The sequence below is a fragment of the Telopea speciosissima genome, chromosome 6 (genome assembly GCF_018873765.1).
Source record: "Telopea speciosissima isolate NSW1024214 ecotype Mountain lineage chromosome 6, Tspe_v1, whole genome shotgun sequence".
NCBI lineage: Eukaryota > Viridiplantae > Streptophyta > Magnoliopsida > Proteales > Proteaceae > Telopea > Telopea speciosissima.
The window spans coordinates 56,059,131-56,082,866 of NC_057921.1; the positions used below are offsets into that span (position 1 = coordinate 56,059,131).

Sequence of the window (23,736 nt, forward strand, 5' to 3'; positions counted from 1 at the left end):
GGCACATGATGGGTCATTTAGGCCTTTTCGTCTAATTAAATTTAACCTTATGCATAATTAATTCTTTAAAGATAATTAAAATCCTTTTATGTGGATAACCACATGCATTTATGGACATACTTGGATATTTTTTTGGGTAAATCACACCTAGGGTATCTAATGTTTAAAGAAGCTATGCCTGGGGTACTCACGTTTGAAATATTATATTTAGAAGATTTCTTTTCATATTTTCAATTTTGCCCATACTACTACTTTCAAAACTCCTCACCCCATCACCACCTTATTTGATGGAACAGATATGGTCTTTCAATCGAAGAGGGTCAGATTTAGCCATCGCCAAAAAACAGAGCACCATTGGGCCTCTCCGTTTATCTCTGTCACGAGTGAGTGTTGCGGTAGATCGACACGAGAAGAGGTCAAACATATGGGTAAGCCTAAAAATATAAAAAGAAAAGGCACCTCAACGATAACATCTATAAAACAAGAAGTATCTCAAACATGATATTTGTGTAACGTGAAGTATCTCAAGCACAATATTTCAAATGTGAGGTACACTTGTTGGTAGGTATCAACCATTGGCACATCATAAACGTAAAATGTATAAATACAACAGTGTCTCTCAAGTAAAAGAAAAAACAACTATCAGAGATTCCTGTTGCCATGTACAACTGGCGATGAGCCATTTAGGAACCTCAACAAATCAATGTTGAACATACATGTGTACCCACATATATATTTTCATGCAAATTCATATTAGCAAAATTATACAATTTGGTAACCTTATAACAGACTGCCAGACTGATCAAATTTGTCCATAATTGTCAACAAGTAAACGGTACATTTGGGATTGAGCTCCTCTCCAGGGAGCCCAGCACACCCAGGGGGCATTCAGCCATTGGGCTGTTCTGCACACAATCCTATGCATGCACCGAGATGTGTGCGGCACAACCCAACCCTTGAATGCCCCCTGGGCACTCCCTAGGCGTTGGACTCCCTGGAGAGGAGCCGGATCCGTACATTTGTTGCACATAGAAAAATAATTATAATAAGCACATAATAATAAATTAAAATTAAGTAATTTAATCAAATTAAACTAGATTTGATGGACATATCACATGTCAAATATCCAACAAAAAGTGGAGCTTGAAGATATGCTTCTTACTTGGCACAACAATGACATCTAAGAGCTCACACTGCCATGTCTTTGTATAGTTTTTCGTCGATCCATTGTACAAATACTAGAGAGCTGTCATATGTGTTCTGTTCCCAAATAAGTAGGTGTTTGGAGAAGTTGTATGGGGGGAGATTGGCTTGGGTAGGCTTGTGCTCTTACCCCCCTTACTGTTTCGATCTTACAGATGCCAAATAATCCCCTTAGGATGCATTAATCCGAGCTGAGATGGTAGCTGCAGAGATGGGGATGGGGGAGGAAAAACAATGGGTGACGGAGTAATTTACACTATTAATTTTGGAGAGAGAAAAAAAAATTAATAATAATAATAAAAACTTGTGAGAAGAGGCAGCAACACTATCATCTAAGAGCCGGAAGGAGAGGATGCCTAAGTCCTGTGGGATTATTGTTTTCGTGTGAAACTCCAACAAATCTTTCCCATTCAGGAGCACATGTGGGAATTGAGATCTTTCTCGAAAAATTTTATCCATTCTTAGAAGCATACTAGATGTAGGAGCAAACATGAGAACTGTGATATTCACTAAAGGATTTTCTCCATCTCAGAGGAACATCAGAGTTGTCATGCCTAGACTTTGAAATCATATGTTGGAAAAAAAAAAAAAAAAAATCATTTCCACCTATGTGCAATTTAATGGAGAGATACAACGACGAAGTATGTACAAAACCAATAACAAAAATAAACAAATCAAGCCAACCACACACACACACACACACACGCAATAGAAAACTTTTTTTTTTTAAAGTGAAAAAAGAAAAACCACGCGACATAGTCCAGATTAATGTGAAATGTGAAGAATTTCCCACCACACCAGTCACAACATGTTAAACGATTTCATTAATAGGGGGACCCACATTGTCAACTTTTTTTGTTTTTGCTAGGATTGACCCAGATTTGGATGCTCCTACATAAGGGTGTCAAAACCAAATCGAAATCGAATCGACAAACCGTTTACACCGAAATCGTGAAATCATTTAATAAATGGTTTGATTTTTGTTTCAAAATTGAGACCATCTAATTACACGATTTAAACCGAACTTAACCATTTAAACCTACGATAAACTTTTTTAACCGATTAATATATACATAGGAAGTTAAGTCATTCATTATTAGAATAAGCAATTATGGTGAATAAATAAATTTGACTAAAATTTTAAGAGACATTCAATCAGTTTGAATGAAAAATTAAAATATATAAAATACAACAATAATCAATTCAATTCAATGTTAAGTTTGCATATATTTTCATAAAAATAAAAAAAAGAAAGAAAGAAAGAAAGAAATGGTTTTGAATAAAATATTAAAAAGTCTAATAAACCGTTTAAAGCCATTTAAAATCGAAAACGTTGAAACTGTTTGCTAAACCGTTCAATTCTATTTTCACCTAAAAAATCTTACACTGAATCAAATCGAACCGAACCATTTACAACGAAATCAAACCGTTTAATGATTAATTTGTAAGAGGGGTTGAGAAAGCAGCCCCACACATCCAAAAACATTTCTGTTTAGGTGCACATGATGGACGGTCTGATGTATGAAATGGCCGACGGCAGGCAACGTTCAAGTGGCACTTTCGTAATCTTCTGCAGGAGGAGTGGCATTTTCGGTTTTTAACTTAACTTTATAAGACAATGAAATGATATAATAATAACAATCGCCAAGTGTCATTGAGAGATAAATAGGGTTTTTGAGATTAGGTATCTCCTATATGTTCTTTGCTTGCTCTGGTACTTATCACCTCTCTAACTCTTCCTCTGTGGATCTGTCATTGCGGCTAGGGTTTGTCTATCCTTTTCTTCATTTCTGAGGTGAAAGAAAGGAACCTGAAAGGGGTTGTAGGAGGGTTGTAACTTATAGATCTGCATCGATGGAATTCATGGAGAGCTAGGGGTTCCTTGTTGCTATTACTATTGAATTGCTTAGGGGTTTTCACGGTCCCGAACGGAAATGGCAAGCGCGAACCCTTTTGACCTGTTGGGTGACGATGACAACGATGACCCATCGCAGCTGATCGCTGCTCAGCAGCAGAAGGTCGTTGCCCCGAAGAAAGCCTTAGCTCCCACCCAGGCTTCTGCTCAAAATCAGCAGCCCAAGCAGGCTAAGCTTCCATCCAAGCTTCTCCCACCTACTCAGGCTGGTGAGCTTTATTATCCGTCTGCCCATCTCTGTTTTATCGTGTTTGAGCTGATTCTTTTAAATTAGCTCTGCTTGCTTTATCATAGTTTTCTATGTGATATCTGTTTGTGTTGTTTATATTTGGATTGGAGTGGGATAGAAATGGTTGGCTTATGTTTAATACTGATGTGGTTCGTAATTACTGATCATTTGCTTACTTATATTTTGTGTGTCGAAATCTTAGAATTTGTTGTTGAAGTATTCATTTCTGTTGTATTCGTTTGATTGTGAGTTTAGAACTGCTTTTACATTACATGCTGGATATGGGTTAATTGATTTGTTAATTGATGTAGTTTCTAGAGGTTTTCTGCTGTTTTTATATGAATTGATTTGTTTATTAATGTACTTAAGAGTAAAAGGTTATTCTCTTTGATTTTCTAAATTCCTTCTTTTTATTGATTCGGAGTACTGTTGAGGTTTCTTAATAGATTTGTTTGTTAATCAATCGAATAGGGAAGTCGGCGATTATCAACCTGTTTCCTTCCTTTTCTTTCGAAGATTTTGAGTTTTAGATGTTGTGGGGACTTTGCTCATCTGTGGTGCATGATGTATTATTGTTTCCCTCTCTCCTGTTTGGTTGCCTTGTCAAGATTAGTGATATGCCATCTCGTGTGAGAGAATCTATCACTTCCCTTAAGTTGATCATTTTCACTTATTGTTTTATGGATTGTCTGTTAATGTTCATTATTGCTCTTTCATAGTGAGGGACGCTAAGAATGAAGCTGCTCGTGGAGGGAGCCGTGGTGGACGCGGTTATGGGCGTGGACGCGGTGGTGGATTTAGTCGAGATCGAGAAGTGGTCGACAATGAAAATGCGTATAGCAACAATGGAGTCTCTGGAGGGTACAATGCCCCTGAAGATGGAGATGCTGGGAAACCCACTGAAAGGCGTAGCTACGGTGGACCTCGTGGTGGTGGTGGTGCTTACCGAGGTGGCCGCAGAGGTGGTTTCAGCAATGAAGAGCCGGTCGATGGGGAGCGTCCTAGAAGGGTTTTTGAACGACGTAGCGGTACTGGACGTGGGTGAGTGCTCTTTAATTCTGTTTTACTATTTCTTTTCTGTGACAACTGAGTACCAACAGTTATTTATAGTTAACACGGGTACTTTTAAACCTTGATTTATGTTGTGTGTAGAAATGAATTCAAACGTGAAGGAGCTGGTCGTGGGAATTGGGGAACTTCCACTGACGAACTTAATCAGTGAGTACCTCGTTGCAACTTGAATTCATTTTCCATTGCTGTCCAAAATTTCAGACATTTGTAGCCATGTCATTGGGATAGCCTTCTCTGTTGCCTATGTTGTGCTATGCTTATTTTTACAAATATTTCTTTTATTTGTTTATTTTCCCTCTTTTTTCCCCCTTCCGTTCTGCTAGGGACACTGAGGAAGTTGCCAACACTAATGAAAAGAATGTGAGCAGTGAGAAACCAGGAGAGGAGGAGGCAGATGCCAGCAAGGAGAATCCTGTGAATGAGCCAGAAGAGAAGGAACCTGAAGAGAAGGTGACTGGATTTATGATTTAATTTGATTTTTTCATTTGGTTTGAAATATGATTTAATTTGATTTTTTCATTTGGTTTGAAATCCACAGCGGTCGTTTTATATCCTTTGAATGAAAAGAATTAAATATTTATCACAAGAAAGCCTCAAAGGTCATCCTTTATTGAGTTGACATAGTTGCATCTATTAGTCCAAATAAAAGGGTTATTTTCTTGTAACAAATTTACATATCCTTTTTTTCCAGATTAGCATGGTCTAAGTGAAATCATTTTGAAGAGTAAGTGGTGTTTGTACGACACTTGTTGAGGATTTAAATCCTAATACAAAATAATTGGACATGATAATTTATGTTGAATTATGCACAGAATTGTTATGGGTGGTGATAATGCCTAAACTCGCTAGCCTGAAGTGAAAGTTCTGTTTTTCCTTTTTGCTTATTTTTTAAGTCAACCAACAGATTTCAAGGACACACTACTTTTGAGAGTAGTTCCTATGACAATGTAGATCGACCTTACATATTCCTTTAGGAAGTGACTAACAGGTTGCTAATAGGGACCATGAGGCGTTGTGGTTTCTGCATCCCAGTACCTTTTGGGAGCTGGTTTTGTTGAAAGTTTTAACCATGCAGTTGTAGATACCTTGAAGAATGTCTTGTTCCAAAAGAGGAAAGAAACAAAAGTTGCGAGGAGAAGAGGGGGGGGGGTGTGGAACGTGAAGACAGGGCAGGAAGTGGAGTTCCCTTTGAAAGCACTGTTGTAGTTTCTTATCTATAGCTTTTTATCTCAGTTCAAAATAACTATTTCAAAGTCATTTGGTCTTCTTGGTTTTTGTGTGAGATTTTTTTAGATATAAATCTTTTGTGCAATGACTCAGTATAGTCATCCGTATGGGCCACTGGTGTACTTCACTAAATTCAGATTTTAGGGACCAAAGTCTGTTTCCACGGTTGTGGTTTTCAAAATTTTGACCATCTTGTATGCTAGTGGAAGTAGGCATATAGAATTCTGATTGACTACAGTTGAATGCAGAATTTGTTGAAAAATTGGTTGTGAAAACACTATGCATCTCCTGACCATGTCTTGATAAGTTTTTATTGTAGTACTGATCATGCCTTTTCTTTCCCTTTTATTTTTTCTATTACATAGGAGATGACTCTTGATGAGTATGAGAAGCTGCTGGAAGAAAAAAGGAAGGCTTTGCAAGCACTGAAGACTGAGGAAAGGAAGGTTGAAGTGGACAAAGAGTTTGAAGCTATGCAACCGCTTTCCAACAAAAAAGACAATAATGATATCTTTATTAAACTGGTGAAGCTAACTTAACCTCCTAGAAATTCTTGTACTAATCAAGTTGGAAGGCAAATGTCTTTACTTTGATTACTTGATTTCCTTTTAGGGTTCTGACAAGGATAAGCGGAAAGAGATTGCTGAAAAGGAAGACAGAGCTAAGAAGGTATGTAACATAAGTCTGAAGTTTATCATGTATTTATCCTGCAACTTAAAATGTGGCTTTTGGATGTGCTTGGAATTGCTTTCTAATTTGGAAGTAGCTCAATTGGATCATTGTAATACAGTAAATGTAGTATGGAGCATCTATTTGTTAACATATTTTAAGGAGAAAAGTTCTCTGTGGGAGTGTGTACTGCCCTCACCCAGACACAGTTGGGGCGGGGGACTGACCACCCCTACTGTTATGATTGGTGGAAATCTCACCCCATGATGCTTCCGTGCGAGCTCTCATTGGCACCTGTGTGTGTGTGGGACCATGCTCCTTCCAGAAAATGCTCCCTCATTTTTTAATAATGCTATCTGCCTCTATGCTTACATTGGCTGTTTTGAATGGTTTAGCTTGAATTTTGGTTTTTGTTCAGAGATTAATTTGGGAAACAATTTTTATTAGTGGTATGATATGGACATGGTTCCCCGTTGATTGCTGGGTGATCTCATGAAATTGCACAAGGTTAACTTCAAAGTTGACCTTGGATTGGTTAGCATGCCCTTGGGCATTGGCTTATTGGTTCTTATCCCCTGTCTAAATTGGTTAATTAGATCATTAGCTGCACATCCCATGTTACATCTTATATGGCGGTGCCCAAGTACAGTTCTTTTCTCTTCTGATCAACTCTTGTTGCTGACTACTGGATACATGTGTCTTTGGCCAGTTGACCCCTGTTAATTCCAAGCTATTGTGAGCCTGTTAATATCTTTCATATTGGACTGACTGCCATTAAATAATGTGTGAATGTAGTCTGTCAGCATCAATGAGTTCCTAAAGCCTACTGAAGGTGAGAGGTACTATAGTCCTGGAGGACGGAGGGGTGGCCGTGGAGGTCGTGGTAGGGGGGGTTACAGTGGAGGCAGCATGACGAACAATGCTGCGGCCCCTTCCATTGAAGATCCTGGGCAGTTCCCAACCTTGGGTGTCAAGTGAGATTTTTACCATTCATCGTCCAGACATCTTTGGTTTTCCCTTGTTTTGGGTTCTTCGCCATTTACATTTGATCTTGAATAGTACGCCAGCGGCAGGATATGAGCAGGAATGATATGAGGTTTTCCTGTATCAATAGGTCTCTTGAACGTATTTAAATGTTCTTAAAAGTGTAAAGTTTAGGTTTTTTTTTCATGGATTTGTTCACTATTGTTTCTTTAATTTCCCGTCTTGATTTCTTTAAATGCCTACATGTTTGAGAAATATTAGGACAGGAGGAGCTATCAATATACTTATATATATCCTACGAAGGTCAAAGATTGGCAATAATTTGCTGCTTGTTTAGAGTATAGGAGCGTGTATCCTGGTTCTTTCTAGACTTTCTTACTTGCCTAAGTCCATGTGTTACCATAATTTTGCAGCCAATGGACCACTGTACTTGGTCCTCTATTTGGATAGAAACTTAACATGGAGGAATTGAGACTGGTCTTTATGTTCCCCATCTTAGACAATGTAATTGGTTATTCTTAAAGTCTCTGGATTTTTTTTTTAATTTGTCCAAACATTGGATTCTGAATTCTATGCAACTAGAAATCAGATGGAATTCCAAGTCCCTCATATACACAATCCAAAATTTACTTTAGACACATTATGACACCTTACCATGAGCATGATAACCCTAGTGAAGTTCCTTCAACATTAAAACTGATACGAATGGTTCATGTAACCTTAGGGGTATAAATTGTGCAAAACGTACATTTCATTTTAGATAGAATGATGCACCTTTTCCTCAAGGCTGGGGTTGTGGGATATCCACACCCCAAATGGTATACCTATTGAAGGTTTTCCTTCCCCACTTGTAAGCCCCAAGACACATGCTGGCTGGTGCGAGGAATTGTTGTGTCTTCCAATTCGTTGTCCCTTCCAATTCCTCACATGGGGTTGGAAATGACCACCCATGGGGTCCACCCCCCCTATTAGAGGAATTGGAGAAATTGGAGGTGCCCACAAATTGAAGGTGATAATTATTCCTGGTGCGAGGGATTTTTGTGAGACTGACAGGAGGGAGACCTTTGATCTTTTAGGTCTGTATATGCTGGCATATATTGTAGTCATAAAATAATCTGTCTGCTCAGCCAATGGGCAAAATATTGTTCATTTATTTTAGTTTTGCCCAAAAAAAAAAAACGTAACAAATTTTTTTATATTAAAAAAATGCATCCTAGGCGCTCCATAAAGATTTTTCATCCTCATATGTTTTTTGAAGGTGACAATACTTAATTGCTATAGCATAATTTACTGTCTACTATCATCCATCTCTTGACCAACAATTCTCATGGAAATTTGTGTGCTACAATGTATATTAAAGGTGTAGGTTGATTTCGTTTGTTCCACTGCTATCTTTTGGTGATTAAGGTAAAAATTAATATTGTGATACCATCAAATTCCAATAAAAAAGGTTATGGTATTAAGTACCCATCCAATTGAATCAGGCCTTCTCACTCCATTGTTTCTCTATGTGGTGTGGTGCATAAATTCAATAAAGGGTCAACTGATTGTATAGAGTACCATATGAGTAAATGTCTAAATGATGCAAGGATGAGAGAGATACAATTGATTTGATCTGATCCTAATCTTAATCCTTGAAACCATGACACTTTTTTTTTTTGGGTAAAAAGAATGTATTGATAAGAGTGGTATTTGGTGATTGATGTCTTGGTCTGTCTTATATAACAGATTCCACTTCATAGGAAATGAAGCTCGGCAGATCATTTATGAGTCGGATAATATCGTTACAATCCGACGCAACCTGAATATGGATCATGCCTCTTGAGTAGTTTGGAAGATCTTGCACATTCATAACAGATCCCTATAAAAAAATATAGGGTCAGGCTTGTCATCTACTGGTTTTACCTTTAGAAGTGCAGCATCTGCAAAAAGATTTCCTTCTCTCATATCCGTCATTGTATCAGTAATTTAACACGATATTTATGTTGTACCAACCAGATCATCGACCCAGACAAAACGTGAGGTCAAGATCTATCCTTTTCTGGCTAAAATTTCTGTCTCACCTTTCTTAGTCAGTCATGCTTTTAAAATAGAACATGCTTCCACTGCATTTTACTCTTTTAACGATGATTTGTAGGGAGAGGGCAGTAGGGTTCGAGCTAATTCAATCCAAGATAAATAGCCAAAAGTTATGGTCCTTCTGTCCAAGGACCATACGCAACAGATACCCCTCTATTTTTTAGACAAATTAAACAGCTTCGGTTTTCGAAATGTTGCTTGGAATTGACTTCAGAGAACAAATGTTCACAAGCTTATCTAGTGATATCAAGAGTACTGCGACAATAAATGGCAATGGGGGATGAAATAGAGCAATCAAATACTAACATTGACTAACATCCTGATTTGTACAGGCCTTACAAATCAAATATTAGAAAAGAATGGAATTTAAGCAACAAATCTGAAACAACTGAAAAAGGCAAACGTCACAAAGTTGGGAGGGTGAGGTGTCTTCAATTCCAGGAGGACGGGAGAAGAACGCTAGTTTTACATTCCATAAGAGGAACTGACAGACCTACGTGTGCCAACTAATGCTTCTTCTCTAAGAGGAGCAGCAGCCACCCTTCTGGGAAACAGGTTGTCCCTGGAACTGCACAGTGGGAGGCCTGGCATTGTTCATAGCAGGTTGGCTTGCCATCCTGCAGTCAAGGCAAGGAATAGAAATGAATAACAGTAAACTGATTATCAGTAAAGTGAATGGATAATCTAAAAAGGATTGCACAATAAAATAGCATAATTCTTGGGTCAAGTAATCAAATCCCTATTTAAACCCACCTTCCCGAAAGGAAGGGGGGGGGGGTGGAGGATGAAAGAATCAGTTCAATGGGTAACAAACAATGACTAAGCTTGTCCTTATTTCCTTAATACCATAACCTTCAAAACACAATCACAATTGATTTGCAAGGATGAAAGGATATACCTATTCTTAATCTCAGCAGCCATAGCCATGAAAGCCTGTTCCACATTAGTAGCATTTTTCGCACTTGTTTCCATGAAGGGGATCCCAATTTCATCAGCAAATGCCTTTAGAATAGGAAAAGGAGACAGAGAGTCGATCAATCATTATATTTTTGAAAGAGAAGCATGCCACCCAGAAAAAAGAATGGAGGAATGACTGGTTTTACCTTAGCCGTCTCATACGACACCACTTTGTTAGCAGTGAGATCAGACTTATTTCCAACTAGAAGCTTATTGACGTTCTCACTTGCGTAGCGGTCAATTTCATTCAACCATTGCTTGACATTGTTGAAACTCTCCTGGTCTGTCACATCGTACACCACCTGCCAGAAAAATAAACCATATGAGATGACTTCAATGATGAGAAACATAAAGCACAGCATACAAAAAACAAGAACAAGAAATGGCTTACTATAATCCCATGTGCACCACGGTAGTAGCTGCTAGTAATTGTCCTAAAACGTTCTTGCCCAGCAGTGTCCCACTGCATGACCCAGAAAAGCCAAAGGATTGCTTAAATAGTCAGCACAAACTGATAATACTTTGCAACAGAGAATTAGGATGATAATAGCCAGGGACCTAACAACATTCTTGGTGAAGTGCACCATTATGCCAAGACGATACAAGTGCAAGGAGGAAAAAAAACTGCCAGAGGAATAATACTTGTATGGCAAAGGCACAAGGTTATCACCTTTCCAAACCCAAACTGGATGACTTGAAATCTCACAAAAACTTTGGACAGTCAAAAGGAAAGGGAAACAGAAAGTGGGAAGATGAGACAAAAAAAAAAAAAAAAAAAACGGCTGGGGGTGGGGTGGGGAGGGAGGGAGGGAGTTGGAAGAGTCAAGGTTGTACAGTCATGAGATTCATTAGGCGTTATAATTTTAACCACCAGTAGGAATCCTTTGGTTGAATACATCACACACTGCATGAGTGCCTTACAAAGCTTGTTCTACTACAAAACTTGGATCCCTTCAAGGGGTTTGCCATTATCTGATGCATACTAAAATAATGATAGTGCAAGAAAGGTCAAGGGTTAAAGAAGAGGACAACAGCAATGAAAAACTCACAATCTGAAGTTTAATGGTTTTCCCATCCTGCTCCACAGTACGTATTTTCTACAAAAAGGTAAAAAATACCATTAGAACCATCAGTTCATGTGAGAGAAAAGAGTTAAACGATTAGGTCGCAGTTACTAACAAAATCAACTCCGATAGTGCTGATGTAACTCTCTAGATATGAATCATCCTGCAGTTAAGAGATGAAAAGATGTTAGTGTACTATCAATGCCTGCACCTGTACATCAAAATGTAAAGAAAAGTATAAAACAATCAACCAGTCTCAAGCATAGATCTAGCATTAACAAAAACAACTGAAACAAAATATATGCAGAAATTAAGTTCAATAATTTGCACTTAACATGGGTCACTAAAGTAAAATTAGCATATGGAAAAAACACATCTAAATTGGCATATTAGAAACATTCCAACATTCAAAAGCAAAGCATAGAACAAGATATGATCATATTAAGTGAAAGCTCAGGCACTCAGTTTTGATGTAAAAATATCAGTGCTACTTTAAATTGAGTAGCCAAAACAAGAGCAATAACATACGCAGAAATGCATCAAGCATTAACATAATGCTCAAGACAGCATATGATTTCGATTTACAAAACCCGGCAGACTATGGTACTACTGTATGCTGAAATTGTAATTAATATTTAATTTATTTTGTTGATTTTAGATTGCTGGGGTATTTGTAAACAAAAATTAAAATTCAGATCTGAGCTAAAACTAAATTGCATTTACATTGCGCTCAACATATTTGAACTCGAGTGAATTACATATGTTTCATAATTGATCAATAAGTATTTCAAGAGGGACATAGCATTTTTCTGTACAAAATTGACTCCAGTGTTGCCAGAAGAAGGTACATGGATTTAACCAATATTAATGATTTATACTCGAGATGGGAAAATACAAATCTTTACCAAACACACCCCAGGGGACAATGTTCATTAAAGTTGATTTGATAACATTAAATGCAAATAATCTTTCATGATTTCCTAATAAATAAAGTATTCAGAATGAAAACTCTTAATCCTTCAAGTAGATTATAATCAACTTGTGGTATTAGAAAATAAATCCACACAATTTCCAAACTACCAAACACAAATAATAACAAGAAGGAAGAAATAAATTATAATGTCATTTTTTGAACTCACAGCAAATCTCAAAAGGAGGCATGACTTGCCAACACCAGAATCTCCAATAAGCAACAGCTTGAACAGATAATCACTGCATGAGAGAAAACACAGATGATATAAGATACCTTCTTCAAAAATGAGTTAGAAAAGATAAAATATTTCCTTCTCTTCAATAACAAAAACTTGCAGGACATGAAAACATCCCTAATGAACTAAAACTCTTTTCACCTTGGTGAATTAAAAAGACTTAGATAATTTTGATGTTGAAGCTTCTCTCTTTCTGTTATTCCCCAATATGGTCGTTGACTAAAAAAAATCTTTTGTAGTGTATGATAGTTAATGAAGGTTTCAACAATATTCAGTTAGATGGATCTCAATGTGAGAGGCAGCAAGTAAAGTTGTTATAGATTCAAGCAGTTGGAAAGTTCATATTTTGATGAAAGTTACTACAACCTTCGTCACTTAATGTAGCAATCATTAAAGACCCTAGAGCATACATGGCCATAGTTAACAGGCTCCAATCCAACATCTTGGTAAAACCGACACTCAGTACCAATATCTTGTTTGACCATTATGAATATAGAGGAACACGCATACAATAACCAAGTCATTGAATAAGAAAAGGAGCAGGGAACCTCACTCCCTAAGTGCCAAAACAGAGTAGCCCAAGCTCTTGGCTGGCTCAGGCATAAAATATGAAGGGAGTTTCCAAAACCAAATAAGCATGCCGAGGAAACCATCTGGAAATGACTGCACACATGTGCACCGTCATGCACGCACTTCGATCTATACATATGTGATATATCATGCAAGTTGTACTCTGACCACACGACTCCAAAAAATCCAATTTTTTCCCCGGCCGAATCCTTAATCTAGCTGGTAAATGTAAAACTGATAAACACAAAACAACCATAAGATATGAAGAAAACAAAAATATGATCTTGTAACGTAACAATATCCACTAATTAGTAACCGTGGATCTTCTCACATTTTTCAATTGTAATTGAAACTCAGGAAACCTGAAAGCGTACACACTAACCATTCTTCGGACTCAAATATAATCAAGGCGGCGGAAAAGAAAGAATTACAGAAAATGATGCACAGAATAAAATTCGATTACTCAAAGATAACCTTAATAACAATTCCAAACAGAAGCAACAAAAATTAAACATTGGATCTAAAACCACAGTACCACGATTTTGGTTTTACTGTCAGATCGCTTCCTGCTATCCCAAAATAAGAAAAAGTTCAATTACAAAAAACCAACAAACTATTAAAGGCGGGGGAAAGTGAAGATCTACAAGAAAAGACAAAAAAAAATATAAATCTAGCTTCCCCTGGAAAAAAACCATCACAGATCTCACAAAATTAAACCAAATCCCTCACAAACTGAACAATAAGTTAACAAAGACGAGATTTTTATTAAGCATTAGCGGTTTCGGAATTAAATAGTTGGGCGATGACGGGAATCGGATTACTGGAACTTACTATTCCTGATTCATGACTGTATGCCGCTGAGAAGGACTAAACTACGAATACCGACGATGATGACAGACTCCTCCGATTCTCCGGCGCCAATTCGAAGAGAAAGCTACTATCTTCGCCGGAAAAGGATGAAGATTGATTCGGAGGAGAGAGAGAGAAATTTAAATGAAAAAAAAAAATTTGAAACACGAAATCTAAAGAAAGGGCGAAATCAGAGAAGGGAGAAAAGAGAGGCGTGCAGAGGATCGCAAAAAAAGGACGAATGACATTAATTTGGGGGGTTGGGTGAGAAGACAGATGTTAAAACTTAGAATGGTGGAAGCTTTAATTTACGATAATACCCCTAATCGTTTTGACTTTTTAAATGTTACACCAACACATGTTCCTTCCCTTCCCTCTATTTTATTGATTTTTCTCAGCAACGTAAGAGAATAGAGTCCATGAAGAAATAAAAACTGAAAACTTCGCCGTTGGCGTCCATTACTCTTATGGGAAATTTTCAGTGCCACCGCCTCAAATGGACCAATATTTTAATATCAGCCCATTAAGGATTAATATATCATTTTGGATCCAAAAACTAATGGAAATAACTGAGAAGTAACTGAGTGGAAGTAAAATAACTAAATTACCCTTCATGCTAAAAACATAAAAAAAAACCCCAGCCTTCTCCCTCTTCCACTCCCTGTCTTCTCCGGCTCCGGCTACCATGCATCCGTCTCCCTCCAACTCTACTTCTCCCTCTCCACTCCCTCGCCGGCTCCGGCTACATCCCTCTCCCCTCCAAAACTGGCCCAAAACTCCCTCTCCAACCTCTGCCATGACCCTTCCTCATACACTGGCGGCAAGCTCCTCCTGCTAACCATTCTCTTTTTTTCTCTCTATAAAAAGCCATTCACCAAGAACAACCTCTCTCACTCTCAGGAGTAAAGCAGTAGTCAAGCCCACTTCTCTCATCTACACATTTCATCTCTCATTTCCTCCAGAAGGAACCCACAACATTTTCAGAAAACATCTGATTGGCCGGAGGAAGTGAGAATCAAATTCTCAATCTAAATCAATCTTTACCCTAGCAAAAAAAAACAAACAATCGCGAGAAGGAGCAGATGTTTGCAGCCATGGATGGAAGTTGCACCACCTGTCTTCATCTCTCCCCAGAAATCGTCTAATTCCCCAAATTTAGAGACGATCGCCGAGGAGGTTCCAGAAGACAAATAGAAGATGAAGGCTCTGGATTCGTTGCTCCAGCTCCTCAGAGAAGATGATAGGGCTGCTATTTTGATCCCAAAAGAGGGCGACGTTGGCCTCGAAGAAACCCCGAAGAAAACTAAGTGGGTACCTGAGAAAAATACTCCAAAGTGAAGTCTACTCTCCATTCTATCTATTCTCTCTACTCCTCCCTTCCCCTGCTACATGAGCAAATGCATTCCCTTTCCCCTGCTACCTGAGATCGACCTTTACCTTGCTGTACTCGAGAACTGGAGATTAGATGATGAATAATCGATAGATTATGGTAGATTTCATTTTTATTATTTTTTTTCAATTTTTCCTTGTGCATCCAATTCCTTGTTTAGTCAAGAACTGGCAATTTATAGGGTTCGATCTACCTGCAATTTTTTGGGGAAATTGAAGTAGCCATTTGTTTGTTTGACTTTAAATAAAAAAAAGTTTCAGAGGCAGCAAAGTGTCTGTGTCTCTTGCTCTCAATCCTTCTCGCTGTGTTTGGTTTCTGTCTTTTTCTTTCTATGGTTTTCTCGAGGTGTTGGTTTAACTGTGGTTAGCGATTGCAGGGGAAGCCATCGAACCAAAGACTCGGGGAGATGGAACTGAGGAGAGGGATTTTTTTTTGAATTTTTTTGAACTGCGGGAATGTGGTGGTACCGTTAGGAATTCGTTATTCATGGTGGGGTGGAGGAGATTGGAGAGGGTGGTGGCGGCGGCGGCTTGGCAAAAGACGGCAGAAGGAGAAGAAGAAGAAGGAAGAAAAAGGAATAAAAAAAAATAAAGATATAAAAATAAGGGCAAATTTATCTTTAAGAAAAAACCAACTTGTTGATATCACTAATTAACAGAATAAATGCTAACCTCGTTACTTTTTGGGCCCAAAGTGATATAATGGTTCTTAGTGGACTGACATTAAAATATTGGTCCATTTGAGGAGGTGGCGCTGAAAATTTCCCTACTCTTATTATTGTCGAACATGAATTCCAAATTCTTCGAAGGACCCCTTGGCCCTTGCGGTGCGGTCGCTTTTTGTAATTTTACAACTTCTGAGTTCCTTCGTGGGAGACGTGAGACTGAGACTAGGGGTGCAACATTCCACAACATTTTAATAATCTATCAAAATTACAACATGCACCCACCCGTATTCTTTTGTTCCTTGTAACCCCTGATATACTTGTCCTAACTTTGTGGAAATGAAACCAACCATTAATGTAATTATATAATAATGTTAATATATATTTTAAATATAATTGCATAACCCATACTCTTATACCTTTTGAGGGTCGCCACTTCTTTCTTCGGTACCTGCAGCCGCAGGTGCAAACCAGCTTGGGCTTCAACCCTGAGGTGGATCCCTGGTCCGGATAATCCTGCAGCCAAAGTGTTCGACTTCTCCTCCAGGGTTTCTTCGGCTTTGTATCCTCATTCTCGCGCCATGTGATGTACGTATGATGATCAAAATTGACCATTATCCAACAGTAGCTGATCAAATGTCTCTGAATCCGGTATACTCTGGTGCCGCCTTCTTCAGGAAAATTATCTCTTCCAGTTTGCTGACCGGTCCAGTTCCCCAGTTCCTCTAATAGGGGGATGGTGGATCCCACCCGAGCAGAGTGTTTGGGCATAGGTAGAGATGTCATTTCAGCCCCCCTTTGTTAGAGGAACTGGGAATTGGGCCGGACAGCCAACTGGAGGTGATAATCCCCTTCTTCAGGGTTGACTTAAGAACGGGACAGCCATTTACTGCCATCCTGTCCAGTAGATCCGCAAGTTCCCTTTTGCGTTGTGTATAACTGTTTAGATAAATCATAAAACTATTGGTTAGGAGCCAATAGATAAGCTCTTAAGTCTGCATAGTAAACTTAGCACAAATGAAGATATCCAAAAGTCACAGAATGTTTCTACAAAAACCCTAAAAAAAAGAAAAACTGACAGCTTAATTTGTGATGCACATCAAGGATATTAAAAGTTATGAAAAAGTTTGAAAAAAAATGGGTATTTTCTGGATTTTAATCCTCTCCATTCTAGATTCATTATTTCTTGTTATTTTGCTTTCCAGAATGCGACACGTGGTGACCTTCAATCTAATGGTTATAAATCACTCTCTCTATTTTAATTGACACTTAACTTTGGTTATACCAACTACAAACCTAACCCGGATCAATGTAACCCAATCAACCCTAAACCCATGGTTAAGTCAAAATTCAAAATTAAAAACCCGAATACTCTTCTTTTACCATGTTTTTTCTCTCTCCTACCTCAGTCACACGAACATACAACCTTACCATAAAAGGTCGCCCCCAACCTCGTCGAAGACGACAAAGAGAACCAGAGATGAGAAGGACTCGAGAGAGAGAGAGAATTTTAATATCAACTAAATATGTAGTTTTAAATAAAAACTTGAAATTAATATCTAGGTTCAATCAATGTCTAGGCACATTGACAGTGCTCAACAGTATCTGCTGCAGGAACACAGTCGTATTCATTTGTCAGAGATGATTAAAATGAAAATCATTAGCAGAACACAAATAAATAGTGTACAAGTACTAGTCCAAAATGGATTACACCTGAATTGAATTTTCCAAGTGTAAGTCCAAGAATGTTTCTATTATTTAAAAAAAAAAAAAAAAAAAAAAAAAAAACCCAGTAACCATACATAAGTACATAGGAAAATACGGTATCCTTGTCATATGCCTATTAAAGTAGTTTCATTAGCATGCATAAGACTAAATAGAAAAGAAAAAGAAAAGTTAACATTGTAAGCAATTATACTCTCAAAACTCTTACCATCCAAATGACCTCCTCATAAACTGCCACAGTGCTAGGAAAGTCAAAATCACTACTTATTTAACCCAAAAAGGGCAGAAAGGGCTAAAATCAGTATCTGTATTGAAGGTAGAAATGGGATGCAAAAATCTTGCGCTTATGCTTCAATGGGGATATTCATCAATATACACACATGCATAGCAGTGAAATAATGTGTTTTGCATTTTATCAAGAAGTTAGTAGGTATTCAAAAAATCGAAGCCATAGACAATGAACAACCATAAGACTAAGGAAGAAAGTTCAAAATGGTGCTTGAAATAACTCTCTCTCTCTCTCTGAATAATATACATGAGACAAGTCCATGCATCAATCACCAACCTCAAGCAGAAATCAAAGTAATGGACGATGGCCCTTTCTCACACTTCCCAGGCCAGGGGATCTCAGAAATCCGCAGCTGAGATGGCTCACTACAAGAAACATTCACAGAGAAACAAAGATACAGAGATGGAGAAACATTGCATTATTGCCTATTAAAGTAACACATTGAAAATAGTCACAACATTTGCAGATATAACAGTGATAGTAGTTAATAAGGTCAACAACACTATCCAATAGCTCCGCATGTTCCGTTGTTTCTTGGATTAACTTACCTCCTCGTCTTTCCTATCTGCAGATTTGCTTCTTCTGGTGCCTTGTCCTAGGGACTTGGGTCTCATCCTCAAAAGCTAACTGTTAAGGAGAAGGTGTCCAAGTACCTATTAACCCACCCACATCCCCTTTCATATCCAATGTGAGACTATTTTTTTTTTTTTGCCTTATACGTGGATATCCCAACAATCTCCCCCTCCTGACTATGTAGAAGGATTTGCCATGTCGACGATCAAATGAAAAACCTCAAGCTTCTCCCTTGGTAAAGCTTTCGTCAACATATCGGAGCCATTGTGATCAGTATGGATTTTCTCAATCTCTAGCAACTTGGAATTCAAGGCATCTCTTTTCCAATGATATCTCACATCAATATGTTTTGATCTAGAATGAAAAGTAGAATTCTTACCAAGGTGAATAACACTTTGAATATCACAAAACAACACATACCGCTCTTGCTTGAAGCCAAGCTCCTGCACAAACTTCTTCATCCATAGCAACTCTTTACAAGCTTCTGTTGTTGCAATAAACTCTGCTTCGGTGGTAGAGAGAGCAACACATTTCTGTAATCTTGATTGCCAAGCTACAACACCACCTGAGAAAGTGACCAAGTAGCCTGAAGTAGACTTACGAGAATCAACATCCCCAGCCATATCTGCATCTGTGTAACCAACCAACAAAGGTTTCTCACTTCCAAAACAAAGTCTCAAATTTGAAGTGCCACAAAGATATCTCATAATCCACTTGACTGCATTCCAATGCTCTCTTCCAGGATTTGAGAGAAAACGGTTAACTGTGCCAACTGCGTGAGCTATGTCTGGCCTTGTGCAAATCATGGCATACATCAAGCTTCCCACTGCGGAGGCATATGGAACTCTTTCCATGTCTTTCTTTTCTTCAACAGTAGGACTCTGTTTGGTGCTCAATCTAAAGTGAATAGCAAGAGGAGAACTAACCACTTTAGCTTTTTCCATCTTGAATCTTTGAAGCACCTTTTTAATGTACTTCTCTTGTGATAACCACAACTTCTTAGCATTCCTATCCCGACTGATTCTTATGCCAATAATCTGTTTTGCTGGCCCCAAGTCTTTCATGGTAAAAGACTTACTCAACTGTTTCTTCAAACTGTCAATTCTTGAAGTATTCCTGCCAACAATCAACATGTCATCTACATATAATAAAAGAATAATAAAGTCATCATCAGAGAATTTTTGAACAAAAACACAATGGTCAGAAGTAGTTTTCTTGTAGCCTTGCTCCCCCATGATTGACTCAAACTTCTTATACCATTGTCTTGGTGCCTGTTTCAAGCCATAAAGATTTTTCTTCATTCTGCACACATAATCCTCTTTTTCTTCGACCTTGAAATCTTCTGGTTGCTCTATGTAAATCTCTTCCTCCAAATCATCATGAAGGAAAACAGTCTTCACATCCATCTGCTCAACCTCTAAGTCAAGGCTAGCTGCTAGACCAAGAGCCACACGGATAAATGACATCTTAACAACTGGAGAGAATATCTCATCAAAATCAATGCCTTTCCTTTGATGGAATCCCTTGACAACCAATCTAGCTTTGTATCGTGGATGTGAGGAGTGTTCTTCTTGCTTTACTTTGTACACCCAGTGTTTGAGTTAAAATAATTATACCGCAAGCGTACGGATCAATCGTAGCTACGGGTCGAACACGAGGAGATATACGCCACTCTATTTAACTAACTTAAAAGTAATGCAAAGTGAACCAAATTAAAATGTTAAATTAAACTAATAAAACTAATGAAAATTAATGCATCCTAACTCATAAGCATCTAACAAAATTAAGGGATTAAGTTGGCGTCGTAACACATGAGCATCTAACTTATCAAACTAACGTAAATTAGAAGGAATAACAAAAACGCAGCCACACTTCATAATCACATAAAAAGAAATAAGAGAATAAAAGTGCATCCACATACCACAACCATATAAAAAAAAATAAAAGAAATAGAGGGAGAAGAAGAAGAAGATAGAGAGAGATAGAGGAGAAGGAGAATGAGATTGAGAGTTTAGATAGTAAAACCTGGATGTGCTTGCATGAATGTAACTGAAAAGCTTGAATACTTGCATAAACTTACCATGGCCTCCTCTTCTAAATCTTCAAGTCTTGTCATCAACTTAAGAACTTAGACTAGAATGCTTAAAACCTAAACTAGAATTAAGAAATTATAACCCAATTGAAGACTTAAATTGAAATTAAAGCATAAACTAAACATATTACAACCATTAAATGAAAATAAAAAAGCAAACTAGAACTTAGAAAAGCCAAAAATCACAACTTAGAAGGAGAAGAAGAAAAGAAATTTTACTAAGTGAATGAACTAAAAATTACACAAAAAACTGAATTAAAATTGAACTAGAAACTAACTAAAAACTAAACTAAAAAACTAACTTCTTACAACCCAAAGGGCAAGGGGTATTTATAGGGGGAAGAGAGGAGAAGAGAGAAGAAGGAAATGTAGGAGAAATATTCCCTAAGAAAATAGAATATTCTCTTCTCCTTGAATCCTAAGAAAAAATACAAAAAAAATAGAAAGAAGAAGAATAGAAGATTGTTTACATAGACCTGCTATTTTTAGAAAAATAAATTTCTAATTCTAACTTGTGCTTCCTTTTCTTTGTAGATATCTTCTCAAAGCAATAAAATCAAAGCATCTTTGATTTTTCAACCTTCCATAAAAGAGAAAATATCTTTCAAAATAAATCTATCCCAAGTAGAATTTCAGAAGTGCCCTTGAAAAGTTGGAGGAGAGAGAGAGTAAGGGTGATGACTAGGATTCCTTTAAGAATAAATAAAATATCCATTCTGTCCTTCAGAAAACGTGAAGCATGGGGTGCTTATATACGCCTCCCCATTGTGTTCCTTGCGAAAAATCACCCAAGATAGACCCAAATTTCGTCCAATTTGGAGTTCGGGAGCCCAAGATATCTCAAGTTGAAGTTGGACTGTCCAGAGCCCTCTAAATGGAATCTTTCAGGTACAGGAAATATAACTTTTGGTTATTTCGTTAAGGCCCCTAGAATCTGAACTTTTGCTTCACTTTGTCCCCGGCCGACTATCAATAATTACAAATAAACCCCTATAGACCATTTTCGCGCTTCGTTATGGAAACGGCCGTAACTTCTTCGTTTCAACTTGGAATCAAGTGCCGTTTGAACCGTTGCGAAGCTGACTCGATGGGCTACGCATCCAAGTCATTAACACCTCTAAACAGCTTAAAAACATTTTCTTAACATCATCTCCTCCATTTTCACAAGAATTCACCTAAAACCTGAAAAGCACAAGAAAGCACCGAGTAACTCTGTCCAATGTGGTAAAATGTATGCTTTATGCCCTAAGATTTCACACATAAATGTGCTCATCACCCAGCTATTCTTCAAAGCTCTTTTGCCCTTAGGCAACTTCACCAACTTCACCAACTCAAAGGTGTGATTCTCCTGCAATAATTTCATCTCATCTTGCATGGCTTCAACCCACTCATTCTTGTGGTCATCATCCATTGTTTCTTCAAAACACTCTGGTTCTCCCCCATCAGTTAGTAATACATATTCATCAGTAGAATAACGTGTGGAAGGTTGTCTATCTCTGATAGACCTTTTGATAGGAACAGGTGGTGGAATTTCTGGTACTGACAACTGCTCATGAGAATCATCATTTGTCTTAACCTGTGTGGGAACCTCATCATCACCTGTACCTTGCTGATCATTATGAATTTCCTCTTCAACATGTTCTGGCACCGATGTTGGAGGAACTGGATCCAAATTAATCAAATCATCACTATGTTGAGGCACTGCCTTCTCAATATTTTGTATGGTCTGATCTTCCATAAATACAACATCCCGACTTCTAATAATTTTATTCCCAATCGGGTCATAGAACTTGTAGCCAAACTCATCCTGACCATACCCCACAAACACACATTGTCGTGTCTTGTCATCAAGTTTAGAGCTCTCATCTTTGTGAATGTGCATAAATGCTTTGCATCCAAAGACACGCAGATGATCATAAGAAACATCCTTACCTGTCCAAACTCTATTTGGCATATCAAATTGTAATGGAACACATGGTGACAAATTCAACAAATGTACAACTGTACTCAATGCCTCACCTTAAAAAGATCCTGGCAGCCTTGCCTGTGAGAGTAAACATCTCACTCTCTCCACCAATGTCCTATTCATTCTCTCAGCTAGACCATTCAACTGAGGAGTCTTTGGAGGGGTCTTTTGACGTCGAATACCCTGTTCTCTGCAATAATCATCAAATGGTCCTATGTACTCTCCCCCATTATCTATACAGATGCATTTCAACTTCTTTCTAGTTTGTCTCTCAACTAGACCTTGAAATTGCTTGAATACATCTAGTACATGATCCTTTGTCTTCAGGGTGTAAACCCATAGCTTCCTAAAGTGATCATCAATGAAGGTTACAAAATAAAGAGAACCACCAAGTGTCTTTGTCTTCATAGGACGACACACATCAGAGTGCACCAAATCAAGTACATCTGATTTCCTTGAAGAAGGTGAGCTTTTGAAGGAGACTCTGTTCTGCTTTCCTGCCAAGCAGAGCACTCTTTTTCAAATGTACATCTTTCATTCCAGATAGGAGTTTCTTCTTGGACAACAACATCATTCCCTTCTCACTCATGTGACCAAGTCTCTTGTGCCACAACTCAGTTGTACTTTCATTTTCAATTGCATTTACAATGCCCTTGGAAAGCTTTGCTTGCAACAAGTACAATGCTAAACACTTTTTGCCTCTTGCCATAACCATGACACCCTTGGTGAGCTTCCATTGGCCATCACTGAAAGTATTGCAAAAACCCTCATCATCAAGTCTACCCGTAGAAATTAAATTCAAACGAATGTCAGGAACATGCTTCACATCCTTAAAAACCAACCTTGTGTCAATATTAGTTTCCAAGCAAACATCTCCAATGCCAACAACTTTAGCCAAACCATCATTGCCCATCCTTACAGGCCCAAAGTCACCAGGCGTGTAAGATGTAAAATAGTCTCTTCGAGATGTAGCATGAATAGAATCACCACTGTCAATCACCTAACTTGTCTC

The 23,736-nt window shown here is 38.0% G+C and overlaps 2 protein-coding genes across 3 annotated transcripts; one reads left to right on the forward strand and one right to left on the reverse strand.

Annotated features, from left to right (window-relative positions):
- The first annotated feature begins 2,867 nt into the window (after nt 1-2,867).
- Nucleotides 2,868-7,481, forward strand: LOC122663625 (RGG repeats nuclear RNA binding protein A-like). 2 transcript variants are annotated; one of them, XM_043859228.1, is made up of 8 exons: nt 2,868-3,327; nt 4,067-4,388; nt 4,500-4,565; nt 4,742-4,868; nt 6,011-6,169; nt 6,258-6,314; nt 7,110-7,300; nt 7,332-7,481. In XM_043859228.1, the coding sequence occupies exons 1-7, from the start codon at nt 3,138-3,140 to the stop codon at nt 7,290-7,292; spliced, it is 1,104 nt and encodes a 367-aa protein (XP_043715163.1). In that variant the 5' UTR covers nt 2,868-3,137; the 3' UTR covers nt 7,293-7,300; nt 7,332-7,481. The 2 variants fall into 2 exon arrangements, with proteins under 2 accessions (XP_043715163.1, XP_043715162.1); XM_043859227.1 differs by having other exon boundaries at nt 7,110-7,481.
- A 2,172-nt stretch (nt 7,482-9,653) lies between these two features.
- Nucleotides 9,654-14,229, reverse strand: LOC122663626 (GTP-binding protein YPTM2). The gene is made up of 8 exons (XM_043859229.1): nt 14,008-14,229; nt 12,538-12,610; nt 11,514-11,561; nt 11,384-11,431; nt 10,726-10,797; nt 10,481-10,636; nt 10,276-10,379; nt 9,654-9,994 (listed from the first exon to the last, which is right to left on the reverse strand). Exons 1-8 carry the CDS (start codon nt 14,019-14,021, stop codon nt 9,898-9,900), a joined length of 612 nt encoding a protein of 203 aa, XP_043715164.1. The 5' UTR covers nt 14,022-14,229; the 3' UTR covers nt 9,654-9,897.
- Nucleotides 14,230-23,736: the final 9,507 nt, after the last annotated feature.